The following is a 16,801-nucleotide window of genomic DNA, read 5'->3' on the forward strand; positions in this document are numbered from 1 at the left end:
AGGGGAAAAGAAGAGCGGGGGAAGGGGAAAAGAAAGAGCGGGGGAAGGGGAGAAAGAAAGAGCGGGGAAAGGGGGAAAAGAAAGCGGGGAAGGGGAAAAGAAGAGCGGGGAAAGGGGAAAAGAAAGAGCGGGGGAAGGGGAAAAGAGCGGGGAAAGGGGGAAAGAGAGAGCGGGGAAAGGGGAGAGAAAGACCAGGGAAAGAACGGGCAGGGGCGGGGCCAGGGTGGGGTGTGGCATGTGGGCGGGACCAGAGCAGGGTGTGGCGGGGGCGGGGCCGTGCCGCGGGACGTGGCCGCCGCCGGGCGCGGCGGGGGCGGGGCCAGCGCGGGGGGCGGGGCCGGGCGCGGCGATGGCGGCGGCTCCGCGGTGGCGGGAGCGGCTCTTCGCCCTCTATTTCATCTCGCACATCCCGATCACGGCGCTCATCGACCTGCAGCCGCTGCTGCCCGCCGGGATCGCGCCGCGGGCCGTGAGTGGGGCCGGGGGTCGGGCCGAGGCTCGTTCCGCCAATGCGTGCGGGGCATCCGCCGGTTTGATGGGGCCGGGGGCGGCCTTCGCCGAATCTCGTGTGTGGAGACATCGGGGGAGGGGGGAGAGAAACTGCAGCGAGCGTGTGAAGGAGCGTCTGGGAGAAGAGCGGTGCTGGTGCCACGGGATGAGTCACAGCCGGGTCATTCATTGGGGAGGAGCGGGAACGGGAGAGGGAATGGGGACGGGAGAGGGAATGGGGACGGGAGAGGGAATGGGAACGGGAGACGGCTGTTCACCCGCGCGTCCGGCGGCTGAGGCCGATGCTGCTGCCCAGAGCTGTGGCGGGGATGTGGCGGCCGCTCCGTGTCCCCGTCGCACGGAGGCCCCCGGGGAACTGGTGCGGGGTCACTGCTCGCCCCGGGAACGGGCGGTGGGGATGTTCCCCTGCCCAGAGCGGGCTGTGGCTGTTTCACAACTGCCCAAGGACATCCTTTCCGTGGCAGTGGCCTCGCTGTCCCGCTGTCGCGCTCGGAACCCGCGCCCGGAGGCTGCGGCAGCGCGGGGCCGGCGCCACGTGCCCCGGCCGTGGCTCCTGCGGCCCCGGGCATTCTCCGATCCCGGGTTTTCCTCAAATTCCTGCCAAGAATGCAACAGGGAATTGTTGCCGCTGCAGGAGCAGGCATGCCAAATTTACGAATTTATTCGTAAAAATCTTTGGTTTGCTGGGTTTTGAACAAAATCATAGAAGATAATGGATATCATAAAATCAATTAAAATAACAGTTGGATGGCAGATAATTAGTTCAGCCCTCATCGTTAGGGTGTAGTGGGCTGTCATCTCCTGTTTGAGCTTTACAACTGGTGATTTGGTTTTTGCCATCAGAACTGCCTGTAGGATTACTCCAGTATAGGAACCATTTCCAATTAATAGTTAACCAGCCGATCTCAATGCATATCTCTCTGTTCAAAGTCCAACGTAAAGCCGTGCCGCAGTTTACATTTCTGTCAGAAACTGATTGCAACCGCCTGAGCCCAAATCCTGGTGCTGAGCTGTCCCCCTGCAGCAGCCCTGGGAAGGAGCCCCCAGCCCTGCTCAGGGCCAAGGGCTCCCACCCTGGTGGCTTCATCCCATGGAGAACCACGAGCTCTGCCCTGCTCTGGTGGATGCTCAGTGCCTGACTGTTGTTTTGGGTTTTTTCAGCTGACAGACCTGTTGCAGCAGTATGCAGCTGCCTTCAGGGACCCCCTGATGCTGCAGCCCCCCGAGTGGTTCAAGGCGTTCATCTACTGCGAAGCCTTTCTCCAGCTGCCCTTCTTCCCCATCGCTGCCTACGCCTTCCTGAAAGGTGGGGGGAACCAGGGTGATTGAGGGCATGTCCTGGGGGCATTTCTGCAGTACAGCTGCTGCTGTGCAGCAGAGAATGTTTCTGTATTGTGACTGGGGGTTTGAGGGAGGTACTGCAGAGGGCTGGGCTGCTAGGGCCCACACGAGTGTTCTACGTGAGAAAGCAGCACGGAATAAAGTTTGTCAGAAACAAAACCTTGTAACTACAGGCCCTTGTCAGATGCAGCTGTTTGTGTAACCACCATCAGCATTTGACATCTGGCTAATTTCCAGGCCAGCTAAAGGTCTGGGTAAAGCCTGTGTCCTCATTTTGTTACTTGAGATCTTTCAGGATCACCCCTTTGTTCTAAATTGCTCTCCTACTAGTAGAGGGTTTTTTCTGCTCCCTATTCCATCTGAGTGATGGCTTACCCTGGCAGAGAGGCAGCAGTCAGTGTTCTGTCACTCGGAATTCTGATTGTTTCAAAATACTTAAATATTGTTTCCTTTTTGCTTCTGTACAGGTGGCTGCAGATGGATCAGGACTCCTGCCATTATCTACTCCACCCACGTGGCCACCACTCTGTTTGCCATCTTGGCCCACATCCTGTTCCACGACTTCTCCAAGTCGGAGCACGCGGGCCCTCAGACGCTGCGCGAGCGCCTGGTGCTGCTCTCCATCTACCTGCCCTACCTGCTGATCCCACTGCTGCTCCTGTTCACCATGCTCTGCAACCCCCACTACAAACACGTGGAGAAGAGGAAAAGGAAGTAGCTGGCTCTGGAGGTCGTACACACCACACCTGTGCTGCATCTGGTTCCGACCCTGCGCTGGCAGAGTCCTCTGGGACAAACGTCTCCCTCGTGTTGGCTGCGCTGGCTGCTGCAAGGAAAATGGAATTGGCTGGAGTGCACAGCCCTGCTTCGACCACACACAGCTCTGGCAGGGCCCTGGGCCAGCCTGGGGTCAGGTCTGTGCAGGGCCTCTCTCCCAGGAAAATGGTCTTTTAACCCTTTGATGTGTAACTCTGTGAGGGGACACACACACTCACTCACACCACAGCTGATACTGTTCTTCCAAGGTCCTTTTTCCCAAGATGACTGTTTGGAAACCACTCAAGTAGGAAATCTGTCTTCCAACCACATATTCTGAAGAATCCCCAACCCATTACAGATTTGCAAAGCTGTTCTTTTGAAGCATTTTGAATCATATCATGATTCTTAACGTCCTTGCCCCTTCCTTTAAAATTTCCACTGCCTTTGCTCTGCTTCATTTTGATTAATTATAAATGTCTGATCAATGATAAATGTGCCAAACTCTGGATTAATGAATGCTTAAAGTGACCCCTGACAACCAGGAGTACTGCCCAGAGGATTCTGAAGTACTTCAGGAATTGTAACCAAGGAGTTGGAAATTTCTTTCTTCCCTAAAATCACTTCTGGTATGGAAATAAATAACTAAATGCATTAAACTGCATTCAGTCTTCTTCGGGGAATGGCTGAAGGAACTTGCAGAGACCACGAGATGGTGGAGAGTTCAGAGTAAATCCATGGGTATGTTACCACTACAGACAGAAGTTCTGTGGTTGGGGTTGGCTTTTGTCTGGAGCCTGGAGAGGTGATGGGCCCCGTGAAGCTGCTCAGGCACTGCTGGCACATTTTATTCACTGTGTGAAGTTGAAGCCTTCCCCAGGCTTTGGAAAGGGCAGCATTTCCATACTCAGGTGCTGTAGACATACACAAAATGCATCTATTTGCACTTCCAACACGAGGCTTGAGTTCACACTTGTGTTTGTAGTTTACAGTTTGTGCACTCCTGGTGTCACTGACACTTGGAATGGTTTCCCTCATCAGTCTGGTGTTCCATCCTAATAATGCCCATAAAAGGATTCAGTTCTCATACTACGACAGTCCAGAATGGACATTCCTCAGGAACAGTTCAAAGTTCTTAATTCTCATGTAGTTTCTGCTCTTTTGTACCTGTAATTGGTCCATTCTGGAAATCATACATTTCTGTCTTTTTTTTTAATTCTATAGAAAAAGTAACATAGGCAGATACAGATCCAATACTGCTGCTTGTGTCTAAACCTTTACATTGAAAAATAACAGAGGAGGAGCAACTAATTCTGGTACAGCCAGACAGTCTGAGAACGATAATTTATTTTCTGATTTCTATGAAAGAGCTGTAGACTTCAAAAAGCGACACAACAAAGCACCAGTAGCATTAATTCAACTGGAATTTGAATTAGAACTACTGACTGTACAAAACTGGTATAAAATCAAAGGCCAGAACAGTCTGTGCAGCTGTGAGCTGTCAGCCCTTCTTATTGCCGTGGTACTCTCAAACCGAGGTACAGCCCCTCCATTGTACAAACCATCTGCACTCCTGCACAGTGGAAATTGCATATTTCTGAAATTCTCAAGATTCTGGAATGGTCAAGTTTCCATGTGAGCTGGTTTTTATCTTAAAATCCTCTATTTCTGGAAGATGAACTGGTCGATGAATTCGTTCTGGTCCGCTTCGATTTTGCAGAGAGTCTCGTACTCGATCCGGTACCTGCCAGCCAGAACAGAGGGTCCAGGAGCCCCGTGTGAGGGGGGCAGGGCAGCCCCGGGAGCTGGGAGGGGAGCTGGGCTACCTGTGTGAGTCACCTGTAAGCAGCAGGTGCCTGAGTCACACGGAGCAGCTCCTTGTCAGCCAGACACAAGGCTGATGCAGGTGTCTGCACTGCCCTAGCCCGTGCTGCCCCTGTTCAGCCCTGAAGTCCTCAGGGATGAACCTTCTTTGGTTCACTGCAGGGCCTGAAGGTAACTCCAGGCCTGTGGATTGTTCCATGGGCTCTGGCCAGGACACACCTTTGATGGAGGTGGGGCTGTCTGAACCAGCCAGGGGTCCCTCAGCACAGGCAGTCAGCCCTGTGTCCACTCTGAGCCTTCCCAGCCTGCACAACACCCCAGAGCACTGAACACAAGACTCACCTTTCCAGCTGCATCTTTTTCTCAGCTATCAAAGCCTGGAGCTGCTGCTCCTGAGCCTCTCTCTGCTTTGCAATCGACTTCAGCAGGTTCCGTGCCCCGATGGCCTGGCAGGACAGGGCAGGGATGTGTGGAGGGTTTTTGGTTAACTCCTTTAGCCCCTTTCCCTCCCAGCAGGTTGACTGTGAGGCATTTCAGCCATGCCAGCAATAACACAGGGGGATGCTGCGCTCCTGAGGGGTTGGTGGGAGTTTGGTGTTCCCCAAACTCGAGGAACAAAGTCTGTGACTCCACTGGACACAAACTGGGCACTGGTCCTACAGCCAGACAAGCTCAGGCTACCAGAGGCCTCTCCTGCCTCTGGAGAACAAATTCTACCAAGATGGAGTGATTAAAAAGCACACGTTCTGTTTCTGTGCAGAAATATAGACAAGCAGAGAGAGCAGGACTGGTTCATGTGTGAGTAATATGACACTGTCATAAGTTTCATTAATTCATTATTATTGATTAATATTATCATTAATATCAATTTTAAAGGCCCAGTTAATCCCAGGGGAATGCCAGCAGGATGCTGACAGAGAATCGTTGCTTCTGCTGTAAAGGGAGGGAGGGATAGAGAGGCCCCACACAGGACAGTGCACAAAAGAAACGAGGAATTTACTGCACAGTACCTTCATCTTCTCACTTTCTACGGCTTTGGCCAGTTGGTCAACGAGCTCAATCAAGCTGCCCACTATGTTCTGAAATTCTGCTGTTTCTGTAAAGAAAAAAATCGTCAAGTGATACCCAGGACTTCCCCAAAGAGATCTAATGCTCCTGCTTTGCCGTATAGTTTTTAGATGCAGCTGTACGTTTAGGGTTTACAGAAAAGAGGAAGGTTTTAGGATTCGGGCGGAATCAGAGAGAAGGCCTGAGGTGCCCGGCCCGGCCCGGCCCGGCGCGGCCCGCGGCACTCACTGTCCACGAAGGCCCGGCACTGCTCGCGGAGCTGCGCCGTCTGCGCCGCCACCTCGGGCTCCAGCACCCGCAGCTTGTTCAGCTCGTCAAAGTGCAGCCCCGCCGCGCCCAGCGCCGCCTGCGCCATCGCCGGGGCAGCGAGCGGAGCGGAGCGGGGCGGAACGGGGCCTCAGCCGGCCTCAGCTCGGGCTCCTCCGGCACCGCCCGGCCCGGCCCCGCCTCCGCCAGCGCTGCGCCCGCCGGGAGCCGGGGAAACTCTTCCGGGCCGGCGGCTCCCGGGGCGGGCCGCGGCTGAGGGGCGGCGGCGGCGGCGGGTGAGTGAGGGAGGCCGGGCGGTGCGCGGGGCCGTGAGCGGGGCCGGGCCGGCTCTGCTCTCTTCCTTTCCCCGGAGGCCGGGGCGGACGGAGCCTGTCCCAGCCGTGCTGCCGTTCGCGGGGGCTCGGGCGGAGCGGGGCGGTGGCAGGGCAGGGGCAGGGCCCGCGGGCCGCTCGGTGTGACCCGCGCGGGGCCGGCTCCCGTTCCGCCCCGCTGCCCTCGGCTGCCCCGAGGCGTTCGGGTCGCTCCTTTTCCCGGCCGTGCTGGGCCGGGGCGGGTCCTGTTGCGGGGCCATTGTTCCGCAGCCCGTCCTGCCTCCCACGCGGGGCACGAAGGGACGGGAAGGGATGTGGGGCGCTTTCGGTCGTGTCAGAAGGGGTAATTAAACATCTCTGGCTGTTTACAGCAGGGGCCTCACAGCTCCTCAGTGACCACTTAGAGGGGTTGGGCTGGTTCCTGCCCGCGCTGGCTGGGCAGGGGGGTTTGCTTCTTTGCTCGTGTTTAGGTTCGTTCTTCGGTTCGAGCAGTGACAAACTGCCTGGAGGGGCGGCACTGATCGCCAGCTCTTCTGAGGAGCTCGGTCGGACAGGCTGGATTCCTGTCTCCTCACGGGTTCTGTCTGGCTGCTGTTATAACATGCCACTGTACTAAAAAGGGGATTTTGAGGCTTTAAAGCAAGGTATCAGTGACAAACAGTGGTGTAGGTGGTGGGGAGTCTTGTTTATTTTCTTTTCAAATTAGAACTACGTTCACTGGTCGGGGCTCCAGGATGGATGCAGGAGAGTTTTGAATGAAAGGAGTTACCAGAAAATAGACCCTTGTGGTCCATCTTTTCAGTGTTGAGGCATTTGAAGAGACATTTGTGTCTCCAGCTTGAAGTCAAACCAACGTCAGCAAGCCCCACTCAGGGGGATGCACACACACCCCAGCTGAAGGAGAGGCAGGAAGCTCTTCCAGGGCATTTCAGCTGGGCTCAGAGAGAGTTGGGTTCTCTTGGGAAGCCGAGGGGGAGCTGAATTCCAGCAGCGTGTGAGCCGGGCCTTCCTGCCGTGTGGTGTTTGCAGTGTTGGCTGGAGATACAACAGGAAGTCGGGAGAGTTTCACGTGCCTCAGAAGTGTGACACAACACTGGCTGCATCAAATGTCTGAATCGTGTTTTGTCAGGATGTGTGTAGCTGTGTCCTTAGGAAGTGTCTCTTCCGCAGAGTGACATCCCGGTCAGTGTGTGGAGTGGCCGTGCTGACCCCCGGCCGTGCTGACCCCCGGCCGTGCTGACCCCCGGCCGTGCTGACCCCCGGCCGTGCTGACCCCCGGCCGTGCTGACCCCCGGCCGAGCTGACCCCCGGCCGAGCTGACCCCCGGCCGAGCTGACCCCCGGCCGTGCTGACCCCCGGCCGTGCTGACCCCTGGCCGTGCTGACCCCTGGCCGTGCTGACCCCTGGCCGTGCTGACCCCTCGGTGATGCTGACCCCTGCCCCGCCGTCCTGGCGGGCTGAGGCGTGACGGCGGCACCACGGCGGGGCCGGCCCGGCCCACGCGCTGCAGGGTGGTCATCTACCTGCAGAAGGACATGTCGGGGGACACGTGCCTGGGCAGCGCCCTGTGCCCCGCCGCGGACCACAAGCCCAAGGCCGGCGGGCTGAAGGGCGGCAGCCTGGGGAACAAGTACGTGCGGCTCAACGTCGGGGGCTCCCTGTACTACACCACGGTGCAGGTGCTCACCAGGCACGACACCATGCTCAAGGCCATGTTCAGCGGCAGGATGGAGGTGCTCACCGACAAGGAAGGTAAGGGTGTGGCTTTCATTGCTGACAGCTTTGTAAAACAGCTGGGGTTTGGTGGTGGTTTTACTCCCTTAAGGATGTAGAGAATGATATATGCCAAAAATAACTGGGAACATTAGGCAGCTGAGTCCTGTTGGTGCTAGCAATCCTTTGGCTGTATCGAAATACCTGGTTTTGTTACTCAAATGAACTGGGGAAGGACTGCTCCTCTTTCTTGCCCTCGCAGCTGGTGAGCAGGTTGGTGGTGGTGTTGTAAAGACTGAACAGACAGTCTGTGGGTTGTCATTTCTGTCACATTGAGCAGTGGCATTATTCAAACCACGCACGCAAGGAGGGACGTGCAGTTTTCAGCGTTGAAGCTCAGAATAGCCTGCCTTGCTTTGTTGAAAAATCTTTTTTTTTTCCTCTTTTCCTGAGCAGCGTGTTTCAGTCGTGGCTCATGGTGCCATGGCAGCATTTAGGAATCAGTCAGGCAGTGTGTCACTTCCAGCTGGACACAGGATATTTTAAATCCCTGATACATTATAAAGGGCAGAACAGGCAATTTTGTGTAAGAGCCTCAACCTGGATGGAAAATGAGAGTCATGTTCTGATAGCTCCAGCTGGAGAGTCCAGCAGGGGTTTAGCTTACTTTCCTAGGTTGTTTTCTGTACCTAGATTCCAAAATAACGCTTTTTTCCTGCCTTCCACATTATGGGAAAGGGTTTGGCACTGTACTAAGCCCTGTGTCTGTGTGCATCCTACCCTGCTATTGTTTGGCAGCAATCAGACATCCTGTTTCCTTAGGGAATGTGACTTCAGGGATTTTGTAAAATTGCAAGAATGTGTCCATTTGCTACTACTTCCTCTGCTTCATCCCCTCTGTGCTTCCTCCTGAGCTGTCTGTCCTGTTCTTTGCTCCTCTTTGGGGACTAGAACAGCTTTTCCCCCACACTGGGTTTTCTGGGCTGATCTGCCTTTTAGCATCTTCAGAACATTTCTCTCTCTTTTTAATTCCAAACAGCAGCAGCAGATGTGTTTGGAGAATTGCCAAATCCTCCTTATTAGGCCACAGAACTTATCCATATCTACTTGTTGCAATCATTGGTGAATTCTCTCTTCTAGTCCTTCCTTGGCTCTCAGAAGTTTCTGACTGCCCAGCATCACAGTGTAGCACTGCAGTTGGGTTCCTGCAGCAAGCTCAGTGCATTGTGCTGGAAGCTGAGTGGTTTTAGCTTGGGGCTGTGCTTTTGGGGTGCTGGAAAGCAGTGGGAACATCTGGACAATACTAAAGGGGCTCCACTGTCATGTTCTGTTCTTGAACCAGCTTCAGTTTGCTCAAAGGCCAGTGGGGACTTCCACTGGGTGAAATGGGAGAAGTGTCCTGAGAAGTGTCAGGAAACCTCAGTGTTGTTTAACCTCTCCAGGGAGCTTTTTCTTGCCTCTTGTATTGAGGTGACTGAAATGTGTTGGCTATTTTTCAGGCTGGATCCTTATAGACCGGTGTGGGAAGCACTTTGGAACAATTTTAAACTATCTCAGAGATGACACAATTGCACTTCCAAAACACAGGCAGGAGATCAAAGCATTGATGGCAGAAGCTAAATACTATCTCATCCAGGGCTTAGTGGACATGTGCCAAGCAGCCCTGCAGGTAAGAACAGAGTATCCTGTGAAGTGTTTCATGGGTGTTTGGCTTGTAAAATTTACTTAAGACAACTTGAGAGATTATTTCATGGCTTTAGAGATGGCACCACGTCTGAGGTGTACAAGGCATTTTTAAGATATGAGTTAGTAAATAGGTGGTGAGGGATCTGGGGATGCAGCCTGTGCTGCCCCAGGGATCTGGGGACACAGCCTGTCCTGCCCACACTTGGGTTTTGCTCTGTGTCCCCGAGGGCTGGCTCATCTTGGTGACATCCTGTTCTGCCAAGTGCTCAGTTCACAGTGGCTGATGCTCTTCTGTGCAGTGGTTCTATCCTTCTATCCTTTTCTTCAAGAAAAGATGTAATATTAAACCCACTTAAACCAAGTATGACTAGACCTTGTCCTGGCTATAGCTGAGGACATCCACCTGCATCCCAGTATTTCAATTACTGCTGCCTTGCGGGGATAAGAAATCTGTGCTGTGATTCTGTGTTGCAGATCAAGGTAAGCTGTGTGGTTACTGTAGCAACCCAGCTCTTTTCCTGTGCATCACAGCGTTTGGGAACATGGCTGGAGGGGCTGAAGGAGGCAGCAGTGTCAGCTTTAGCATTCCTTTCTTACTTCCACTCTTTCTTCTTTCATTAAAACAGGACAAGAAAGACTTGTATGAACCTGTCTGCAGCATCCCTATTATCACCTCTCCAAAAGAAGAGGAGAGACTGATAGAGTCATCAATGAAAGTAACTGCTCTTTTCAACTGTGGATTTATGCTAAATGTATTGAGACACAGAACTTATCTTTTCTTCTCTTCTCTCACTCCCAACAGCCTGTTGTTAAACTGCTGTATAATAGAAGCAACAATAAATACTCCTACACCAGGTATGTCCCTTCTTTTTTCCCCTCACTTTAGTGGAAAAGTTGCTTTTTGACTGTGGGAGAGGAAGATGATGATGAATGATCTAACTTTGCTTCTTTTGGCTTGTTTTGGGTTTTGACAACTGTATCTTGCTTTGAAAAGTAATTAGGGCCCTACATGTCTGTCAATAAAACTTCTTTTTTAAAATAATGTATTCATGCTGGCAGTGTGGCTGTGGTGTGCAGGATGCAGAGCACATGGCCCTTCCAGCACACACAGACTCTGGACTTCTGCTGTCATCAAGCCAGAGAACTTGAGTGAAGTGGGGTTTGATCATCTCGAGCGTGGATAGTTGATGTAATGGTTTGGGACATCGTGCTGTCCTTATTAATTGTGTAAGCTGCCCTCTAAAGGCTGGCGTGTTTGCTCATGGGGTCAGAGCAGTGTATTTGTATCTGAAATGGGCTATTACCCCTCTTTTCTTGGCAGCATGTGGCAGTGAGTCACTACTTATTTGTATTCTGCAGTTGGATCAGTGCTGAAAGCTGGCGGAACAGGCAGAGATGGCTGCTTGAAAAGCCCTGTTCCTGCTTTTGTTGCTGTGTTGCAGTAACTCTGATGACAACTTGCTGAAGAACATCGAGCTGTTTGACAAGCTGTCCCTGCGGTTCAACGGCAGAGTGCTGTTCATCAAGGACGTGATCGGGGACGAGATCTGCTGCTGGTCCTTCTACGGGCAGGGCCGCAAGCTGGCCGAGGTGTGCTGCACCTCCATCGTCTACGCCACGGAGAAGAAGCAAACCAAGGTAATGGAGCTTCACCTGCCCGTGCTGCGGGTCAGGAACGGTCCTGATTAGCTTCAGGAGTCTGCAGAGCTTCTCCAACTTCAGGAGTTAACTTGGAATTTGCAGTGGTGCAGCTGAGGTTACCAGGGTCCGATGTTAAGAATCGGAGATACTGTATTCCCTTCTAGAGCAATCTAAAAGATTAGGTGAGGGAGGTGACCTGGTGGGAGTAACCCTCTACCAGAAACTTTTACTCTTTGTAATGTGTGGGTTTATGGCTCACATGCGGGCGTGTGTTGCAGTTGTTATCCTGCACGGCTGAGGAACAGGCCATGTGCTGTCTTTTGCAGGTTGAGTTCCCCGAGGCACGGATCTATGAGGAAACACTGAACGTGCTGCTGTACGAGACGCCCCGAGTCCCAGACAACTCCCTGCTGGAGGCCACGAGCCGCAGCCGCAGCCAGGCCTCGCCCAGCGAGGACGACGAGGGCCTGGAGCTGCGCGAGCGCGTGCGCCGCATCCACGTCAAGAGGTACAGCACCTACGACGACCGCCAGCTCGGCCACTAGCTGGGCCGGGCCCTGGGCAGGCTCCAGCTCGCCCCTCGTCCCCGGGCAGGAGGGGGCATCCCCCGGACAGCGATCTTCACGGGGCGCCTCGGCCCCTGGAAAAGCAACGGGGATCTGTGTGCGCAAAGCTGCGCTAAAGGCCAAGGGCTTGGAGAGCTGAGGTGTGAGTTGGGCACCTTGTGCTTTACCTGCAGGCTGGCCCCTCTTCCTGCTGGGGAGGGGGATGTGGAACGCTGGTTCTCGGGTTGTGGTTGCTCTTTCCTGTCTAACGATTTGCCAGTTCCCCCTTGCTGTGACCAGCACTGCTCTTCCTGAGTCAGGTGGGGCGATTTGAAAAGCTCTTTCCAGACAGCTGCCCTTTCAGGGCCTTGTGTAATGGAACTTGCAGTTACTAAATCAAGATACTGAAGAGAGAACTTGAATGTGGCTGCTCTTGGCAGACCCTACACGGGATAACCCCCAGGAGAAACGTTTAGCTGGCCAGTCAGCTGCACCTGTGCTCTCCCACCCCTGTCCCCAGAACACCTGCAGAGGTTTGTGTTCCAGGATAGTGTCTTTAAAACTCATTGATTCCGAGGCAAGCTCTTCCAAAGTGGTAAGAATCAAGTCATCAGCCTCTCCATGTGAAAAATGGAAATCTCTGAAAATGTAAATGTGTAGGTAATGACTTGTCCTGGGAGAGGGGGAAATGGGTATGGTGAGGGAAGAAACCTGAAGTAAGCAAACTTGAGCAGATTGTGGCACTGTTGTCCCGGTTAAAGCTTGTCACTGTGAAATCCTGTTTATATAAACAAGGGCAATCTGGGGAATTGGTTTTGCATTCTTTTCCTCCTAGAAGCCTAAAAGTGCTATTTGATGTTAAATTTCTCAAGCAGCGGGGGAAAAATTGCAGTGGCTGGAGAAGTACAGGCAAACAGTGTTTTCTAAGGCTAGAACATGTGAATTCAAGTTCTATGTCCTGAATCCCTTCTAGAGGGTAGAAGTTGAAGAAGAAAAACATCTGTGAAAATATTGTTCTAGCACGGAACTGTGAGAGGCTTTGGGTGCAGAAGAGATGTGGCTTATACTGGATTTTAAACTGAAATAAGTCTGCTCTGAAAATTTGGAAATTTCTGGAAATTTTCTGGAAACTCTTTCAAGTTCAGTATGAAAAGCCATTGTATTTTTAAACATTTGCTTGTATGTTTGAGGTGCAGGTAGCAGTTTTGCCACTGTCGTGGTTATTCCTGCTGGCTGCCCACTGGAGCCAGGGATATTTTGGATACATTCCACAGCTGCCTTTGTGTTCCCATGTCATACTCAGTCACGAAGCTCCTGATTCCACAATGGTCACTCCTGAACTGCTTTGACCAGTGCCAAATCTACCTATAAGATTTAAAGAAAATTACTGCAGAAGCCTGACAACAAAATGATCCCAAATTATTGCAGGGAGTTTCTAAGGAGAATTGAGATCTAGATGGTTTGGGAGTAATAGAAGCAGGGGAGGGAACAAAAAATTATTTGCACTCATTTAGGTTTTTGAAAATTAAAATGTTGTGGGTTAGTAAGAAAACACTAACAGACTTTTTGGATTTTCTTGCCTCTACATGTGGCAGGATTCACTTCATTCTTGTCACCTTCAGGAAGCAGCATTGCACAGGGATGCACCTGCCTTCTTGTGAAAGGCCTCTTGAAGTCTCTAATAATCCTAGCAATCTCTTTTATATTTCTTTCTATAAGTTTTTGTTTTCCAGCTGGTTATTCTGTTATGCCAGGGAAAATACAGCTGTTGGGATTTAGTTTCAACAAAGATTTTTGTGGTATTTCTCTCTAATTCTGCTAGAGTGTGATGTGGATTTTTAAATTTTTTTCCCTCCACTGATGCTAAATTTAATTAGAAGGCACCAGCAGAGGCTGCAGTGTTGGGGTCTTTGTGCTGCATTTAATAGCTTCGAGTTATTATCTTGTGCTTTTTCTGTCTTGTAACAAAGGCTGATGCCATTTAAAAAATATATGGCACTTCTGTTTCTTGAAAAATGATTTATATTATTTTTTTCTTGTTACTATCGTAGTGTGTGTTAACAGAGTAAGTAAGTGATGCTGATAGCCTTGCAAAACTGTGTTTAAATGAAGTTATAAGAAGAAAAATGTCATATTTGCCTTTTTTTTTCTGGGGAGGACAGGTGTGGGAAGGAGCGTGTGAATGTCAGATCCCTGTGCTACTCCAGAGGCTTTCTGTACTCGCAGGATTCATTAACAAAATGGACCCAACTTTGAATTGTTACAGTGTAAAAAGCAGAGAAAAGCCTGTGTTTTGGTTTCGTTTTCCTTTCCCTATTTCCCACAGCCGGCAAGTAGTGTTAATTTCTGATTTGAATTTAGATTAATTAACCTGGGAAGCAAACAGTTTTGAGAGCCATCTGGGTTGTGAGAATCTTTTACCAAGCACAAAGGATCTTCTTGGTGTTTGTGGAATGTGGAGTATCAGTAGGAGCTGTCAGCAGCTATGCACGTTTGAAATACATGCAGATATCCTTTTCATTTCTCTGTGGGTTCTCCTGAGTCCTGTGTGTCTGGAGCTGCTCCAGCACGGGCTGTCACTGCCTCTGCCTTGCCCCAAAATCCTGGCCTGCTCCAGTCTCTGTCCCACCAGGTTCTGATCAGTTCGAGCACTGGAGCTGAGATGTAACACAGGCTTTGTATTCTCACCTGAAGCAGTCTTCACGTGGTTGAAGGCTATGAATTATTGTGACAGGAATGTTCTAGACATTCTAGAACACGAGTTTACAGCCAGTGCAGGCAGGAGCAGCAGCAGGGAGCAGGATGACGCAGTTGAAAGGCAGCATTGGTGGGTTTGCAGTGAGCTCTCCAAGGATCTCTGCTCAAATTAAGCACAGATTAGGACAATACAGGTTTCTAATTATATGTGTTTGTCTGCAAGCTGAGATTTGTACCGACTTCACCCAGACCATCACCAGTGGGTGCATGAACAGTGTGCCCGGGAATTTGGAGTGGCCTTTGGGAGAAAAAAGAGCCTTTTTGCTCCCCTTGTAGGCTGTGAGTTGTAACTACATTGGCTATCATTCTTACAGGACTCCTCCTCCCTCCTAAGTTTAGTCAAAGCTTTGTGCATTCAGGCAGTGCCCTGAATGAGGGAGGGAGTGAGTGGGAGCCTTTTGGTGCCAGCTGTGCCCAGCCCTGCCCAGAGGGCCACGGGGTGTTTCCCAAGCAGAGTGCCAGTGCCCTGCCAGCCCCTCGGGCCCTCTGCAGGGAGGGAGGCTGGGTGTGAGTGAGGGAAGGAGCCCTAGCTCGGGCTAGTGGGGCAGCAGGCTCAGAGGAGGGAGCTCTGCAGGGCTCAGCTCAGCGCCCAGACCAAAGTCACTGCTTAACCTTCACCCTGACATTCTGCTTTTTGAACAGGAGACATTTGTCCTGCTGCCATGTCCCACTCCAGTGACTTTTATCTTTTGCACTTCCTGGTTAAAACAGAAAATAAGTGATGGACAGGGAGGGTGTTGGAGGGGCCGTGCTGTCACCCAGAGCTGCGTTTGAGCGGGCATTGCTTACTGTGGGCTTGGTTTGATCTTGTTCTTCTCGAGGTTTTTTATTTTCAGACAGAATCCTCTCCAGGCAATGCTGGAGATACACCTGGGCTGGATGGGTCTGCCCAGCAGCCCCTGCCCCCTTCCACATGAGGTGGTGTTCTGTGACAATCCTTGGCATTCACCTGGCAGCCCCCTTCCCCTGTGCTGTGGGACAGGCTGTGCCTGGAGGAGAGTCCTGTTCCAGCTCTGCCCTCCTCAGGGACAGGCTCTGTTTTCTGCATGAGTGTCACTTCTCATCCAACGGAATGAGTAAGACCCTCCCCTACCTCACAGGGTGGCTGACACTTAATTTGTTTATTGAGAGTAAAGGATTCTTTTGGATTTCTATGATATTTTATATCCAGAGGATAACAAATATGATTGCTGATCTTGTTGAAATTAACATTCTGTGATCAAGTTATTTTCTTAGATTCAGTCTTTGTTTTATTTTCATGCCTAACTTTTAAGGGTCAGTTTTACAGTCAAAGTACCTAGTAAATGCAGTAATTAATTAATCAACAGATAATTGAAGTGTTTCACCTGTGCATTAAAAGGAAATAGAACACTAATTTTTAATAAAGTGTTATATTTTGTCTTCTGTGATTTTTCTCCAACATCATAACTTTTTATTGGTATTGTGGGTCTCTGGAACTTTTGTTCCGTTTTGCCGATGCGATCCCCAGCGAGGATTTGGGGTTGGAGCTCCCGGACCGGGGCTGGCAGCAGAGCGTGGGATCCGTGTCCCGCCTGCTCCGTGTCCCGCTGTCCCCTCTGTCCCTTGTCCCCCTGTCCCCTCTGTCCCCTCCATCCTTGTCCCCCCTCTGTCCCCCCTCTGTCCCCCTCTCTCCCCCTGTCCCCCCTGTCCCTCCTCTCTCCCTCTGTCCCCCCCTCTGTCCCCTCTGTCCCCCCTGTCCCGCGCGCCTCTCCCCGCGCACAGCGCCCCCCCGCGGCCGGGCGGCGCCCCCCGCCCCGCCCGCTGACGTCACGCCGCGGTGAAGATGGCGGCGGGCCCGGGTCGGGAGCTGTGAGCGCCCCGGGCCCGCCAACATGAGCTGCTCGGCGGACGCCGTGAAGGACAAGCTGCTGTGGAACGTGAAGAAGGAGGTGAGGGCGGAGGCGGGGGAGGCCCCGGCGCTGTGCGGCGGGCAGAGCCCCGGGGTCCGGCCCCGGGGGGCCGCGGGTCGCGGCGCGCGCCGCGTGGGAACGCCCTGCGGCCCGAGCCGGGGACGGGGCCGCTCCCGGGGCCGCTCCCGGGGCCGCTCCCGGGGCCGCTCCCTCGGCGGGGAGCGGGCTCAGCCGCCGCGGCCGTGCGCGCCCGTGCGGGCTGGCGCCGAGGATGCGGCCGTGCCCCGGCGGGGCCGGCGGGCGGTGCGGCTCCGGAGAAGCTCGGTGCTCTTTCCCCCGGGCGCACCTGGAGCCGGGATGCCGCTGGCGGGACTTCTGCTGCGGCAGGAGGCTGGCATCGGCTCCCGCTCCCTTTCCCGGCGTTTGTGCTTCCCGTAGCGCTCGTTTTTTATTACTTTTTCCTTACCTGGGAGCTTTAGAGGAGAAGGGGGGAAATCGGAGGTAAGAAAGG

At 52.7% G+C, this 16,801-nt stretch overlaps 4 protein-coding genes across 12 annotated transcripts in view; 3 read left to right on the forward strand and 1 right to left on the reverse strand.

Annotated features, from left to right (window-relative positions):
* The first annotated feature begins 321 nt into the window (after positions 1-321).
* On the forward strand, positions 322-3,266 carry TMEM97 (transmembrane protein 97). Its single transcript, XM_059866094.1, has 3 exons — positions 322-469; positions 1,672-1,816; positions 2,319-3,266. Exons 1-3 carry the CDS (start codon positions 350-352, stop codon positions 2,567-2,569), a joined length of 516 nt encoding a protein of 171 aa, XP_059722077.1. The 5' UTR covers positions 322-349; the 3' UTR covers positions 2,570-3,266.
* Positions 3,267-3,918: 652 nt separating this feature from the next.
* On the reverse strand, positions 3,919-5,955 carry IFT20 (intraflagellar transport 20). 2 transcript variants are annotated; one of them, XM_059866095.1, is made up of 4 exons: positions 5,728-5,951; positions 5,442-5,527; positions 4,774-4,877; positions 3,919-4,351 (listed from the first exon to the last, which is right to left on the reverse strand). In XM_059866095.1, the coding sequence occupies exons 1-4, from the start codon at positions 5,852-5,854 to the stop codon at positions 4,270-4,272; spliced, it is 399 nt and encodes a 132-aa protein (XP_059722078.1). In that variant the 5' UTR covers positions 5,855-5,951; the 3' UTR covers positions 3,919-4,269. The 2 variants fall into 2 exon arrangements, with proteins under 2 accessions (XP_059722078.1, XP_059722079.1); XM_059866096.1 differs by having other exon boundaries at positions 4,236-4,446; positions 5,728-5,955.
* A 21-nt stretch (positions 5,956-5,976) lies between these two features.
* TNFAIP1 (TNF alpha induced protein 1) lies at positions 5,977-15,828 on the forward strand. Of its 2 annotated transcripts, XM_059866093.1 has the most exons (7): positions 5,977-6,041; positions 7,248-7,829; positions 9,290-9,459; positions 10,103-10,192; positions 10,279-10,331; positions 10,919-11,114; positions 11,444-15,828. In XM_059866093.1, the coding sequence occupies exons 2-7, from the start codon at positions 7,613-7,615 to the stop codon at positions 11,660-11,662; spliced, it is 945 nt and encodes a 314-aa protein (XP_059722076.1). In that variant the 5' UTR covers positions 5,977-6,041; positions 7,248-7,612; the 3' UTR covers positions 11,663-15,828. The 2 variants fall into 2 exon arrangements, with proteins under 2 accessions (XP_059722076.1, XP_059722075.1); XM_059866092.1 differs by lacking the exon at positions 5,977-6,041 and having other exon boundaries at positions 6,261-7,829.
* A 366-nt stretch (positions 15,829-16,194) lies between these two features.
* SGSM2 (small G protein signaling modulator 2) overlaps positions 16,195-16,801 on the forward strand; it is a 38,579-nt gene continuing 37,972 nt past the window's right edge. For 6 of the 7 annotated variants that reach the window (XM_059866216.1, XM_059866220.1, XM_059866219.1 and 3 more), the window contains exon 1: positions 16,195-16,329. In XM_059866216.1, the coding sequence (XP_059722199.1) occupies positions 16,273-16,329 (57 nt within the window). In that variant the 5' untranslated portion in view covers positions 16,195-16,272. The remainder of the gene's footprint in view (positions 16,330-16,801) is intronic. The other variant, XM_059866224.1, reaches the window with a different exon arrangement.

This window comes from Haemorhous mexicanus, chromosome 22 (genome assembly GCF_027477595.1).
Source record: "Haemorhous mexicanus isolate bHaeMex1 chromosome 22, bHaeMex1.pri, whole genome shotgun sequence".
Lineage (NCBI taxonomy): Eukaryota > Metazoa > Chordata > Aves > Passeriformes > Fringillidae > Haemorhous > Haemorhous mexicanus.

Coding starts and splice junctions, on each gene's coding strand:
- TMEM97 (XM_059866094.1), top strand. CDS start 350: ATGGCGGCGGCTCCGCGGTGGCGGGAGCGGCTCTTCGCCCTCTATTTC. Junction 470..1,671: donor CCGGGATCGCGCCGCGGGCC/GTGAGTGGGGCC, acceptor GGGTTTTTTCAG/CTGACAGACCTGTTGCAGCA. Junction 1,817..2,318: donor TGCCTACGCCTTCCTGAAAG/GTGGGGGGAACC, acceptor GCTTCTGTACAG/GTGGCTGCAGATGGATCAGG.
- IFT20 (XM_059866095.1), bottom strand. CDS start 5,854: ATGGCGCAGGCGGCGCTGGGCGCGGCGGGGCTGCACTTTGACGAGCTG. Junction 5,528..5,727: donor GTGCCGGGCCTTCGTGGACA/GTGAGTGCCGCG, acceptor TTTTCTTTACAG/AAACAGCAGAATTTCAGAAC. Junction 4,352..4,773: donor AAAAAGATGCAGCTGGAAAG/GTGAGTCTTGTG, acceptor TCTGGCTGGCAG/GTACCGGATCGAGTACGAGA.
- TNFAIP1 (XM_059866093.1), top strand. CDS start 7,613: ATGTCGGGGGACACGTGCCTGGGCAGCGCCCTGTGCCCCGCCGCGGAC. Junction 9,460..10,102: donor TGTGCCAAGCAGCCCTGCAG/GTAAGAACAGAG, acceptor TCATTAAAACAG/GACAAGAAAGACTTGTATGA. Junction 10,332..10,918: donor AATAAATACTCCTACACCAG/GTATGTCCCTTC, acceptor GCTGTGTTGCAG/TAACTCTGATGACAACTTGC.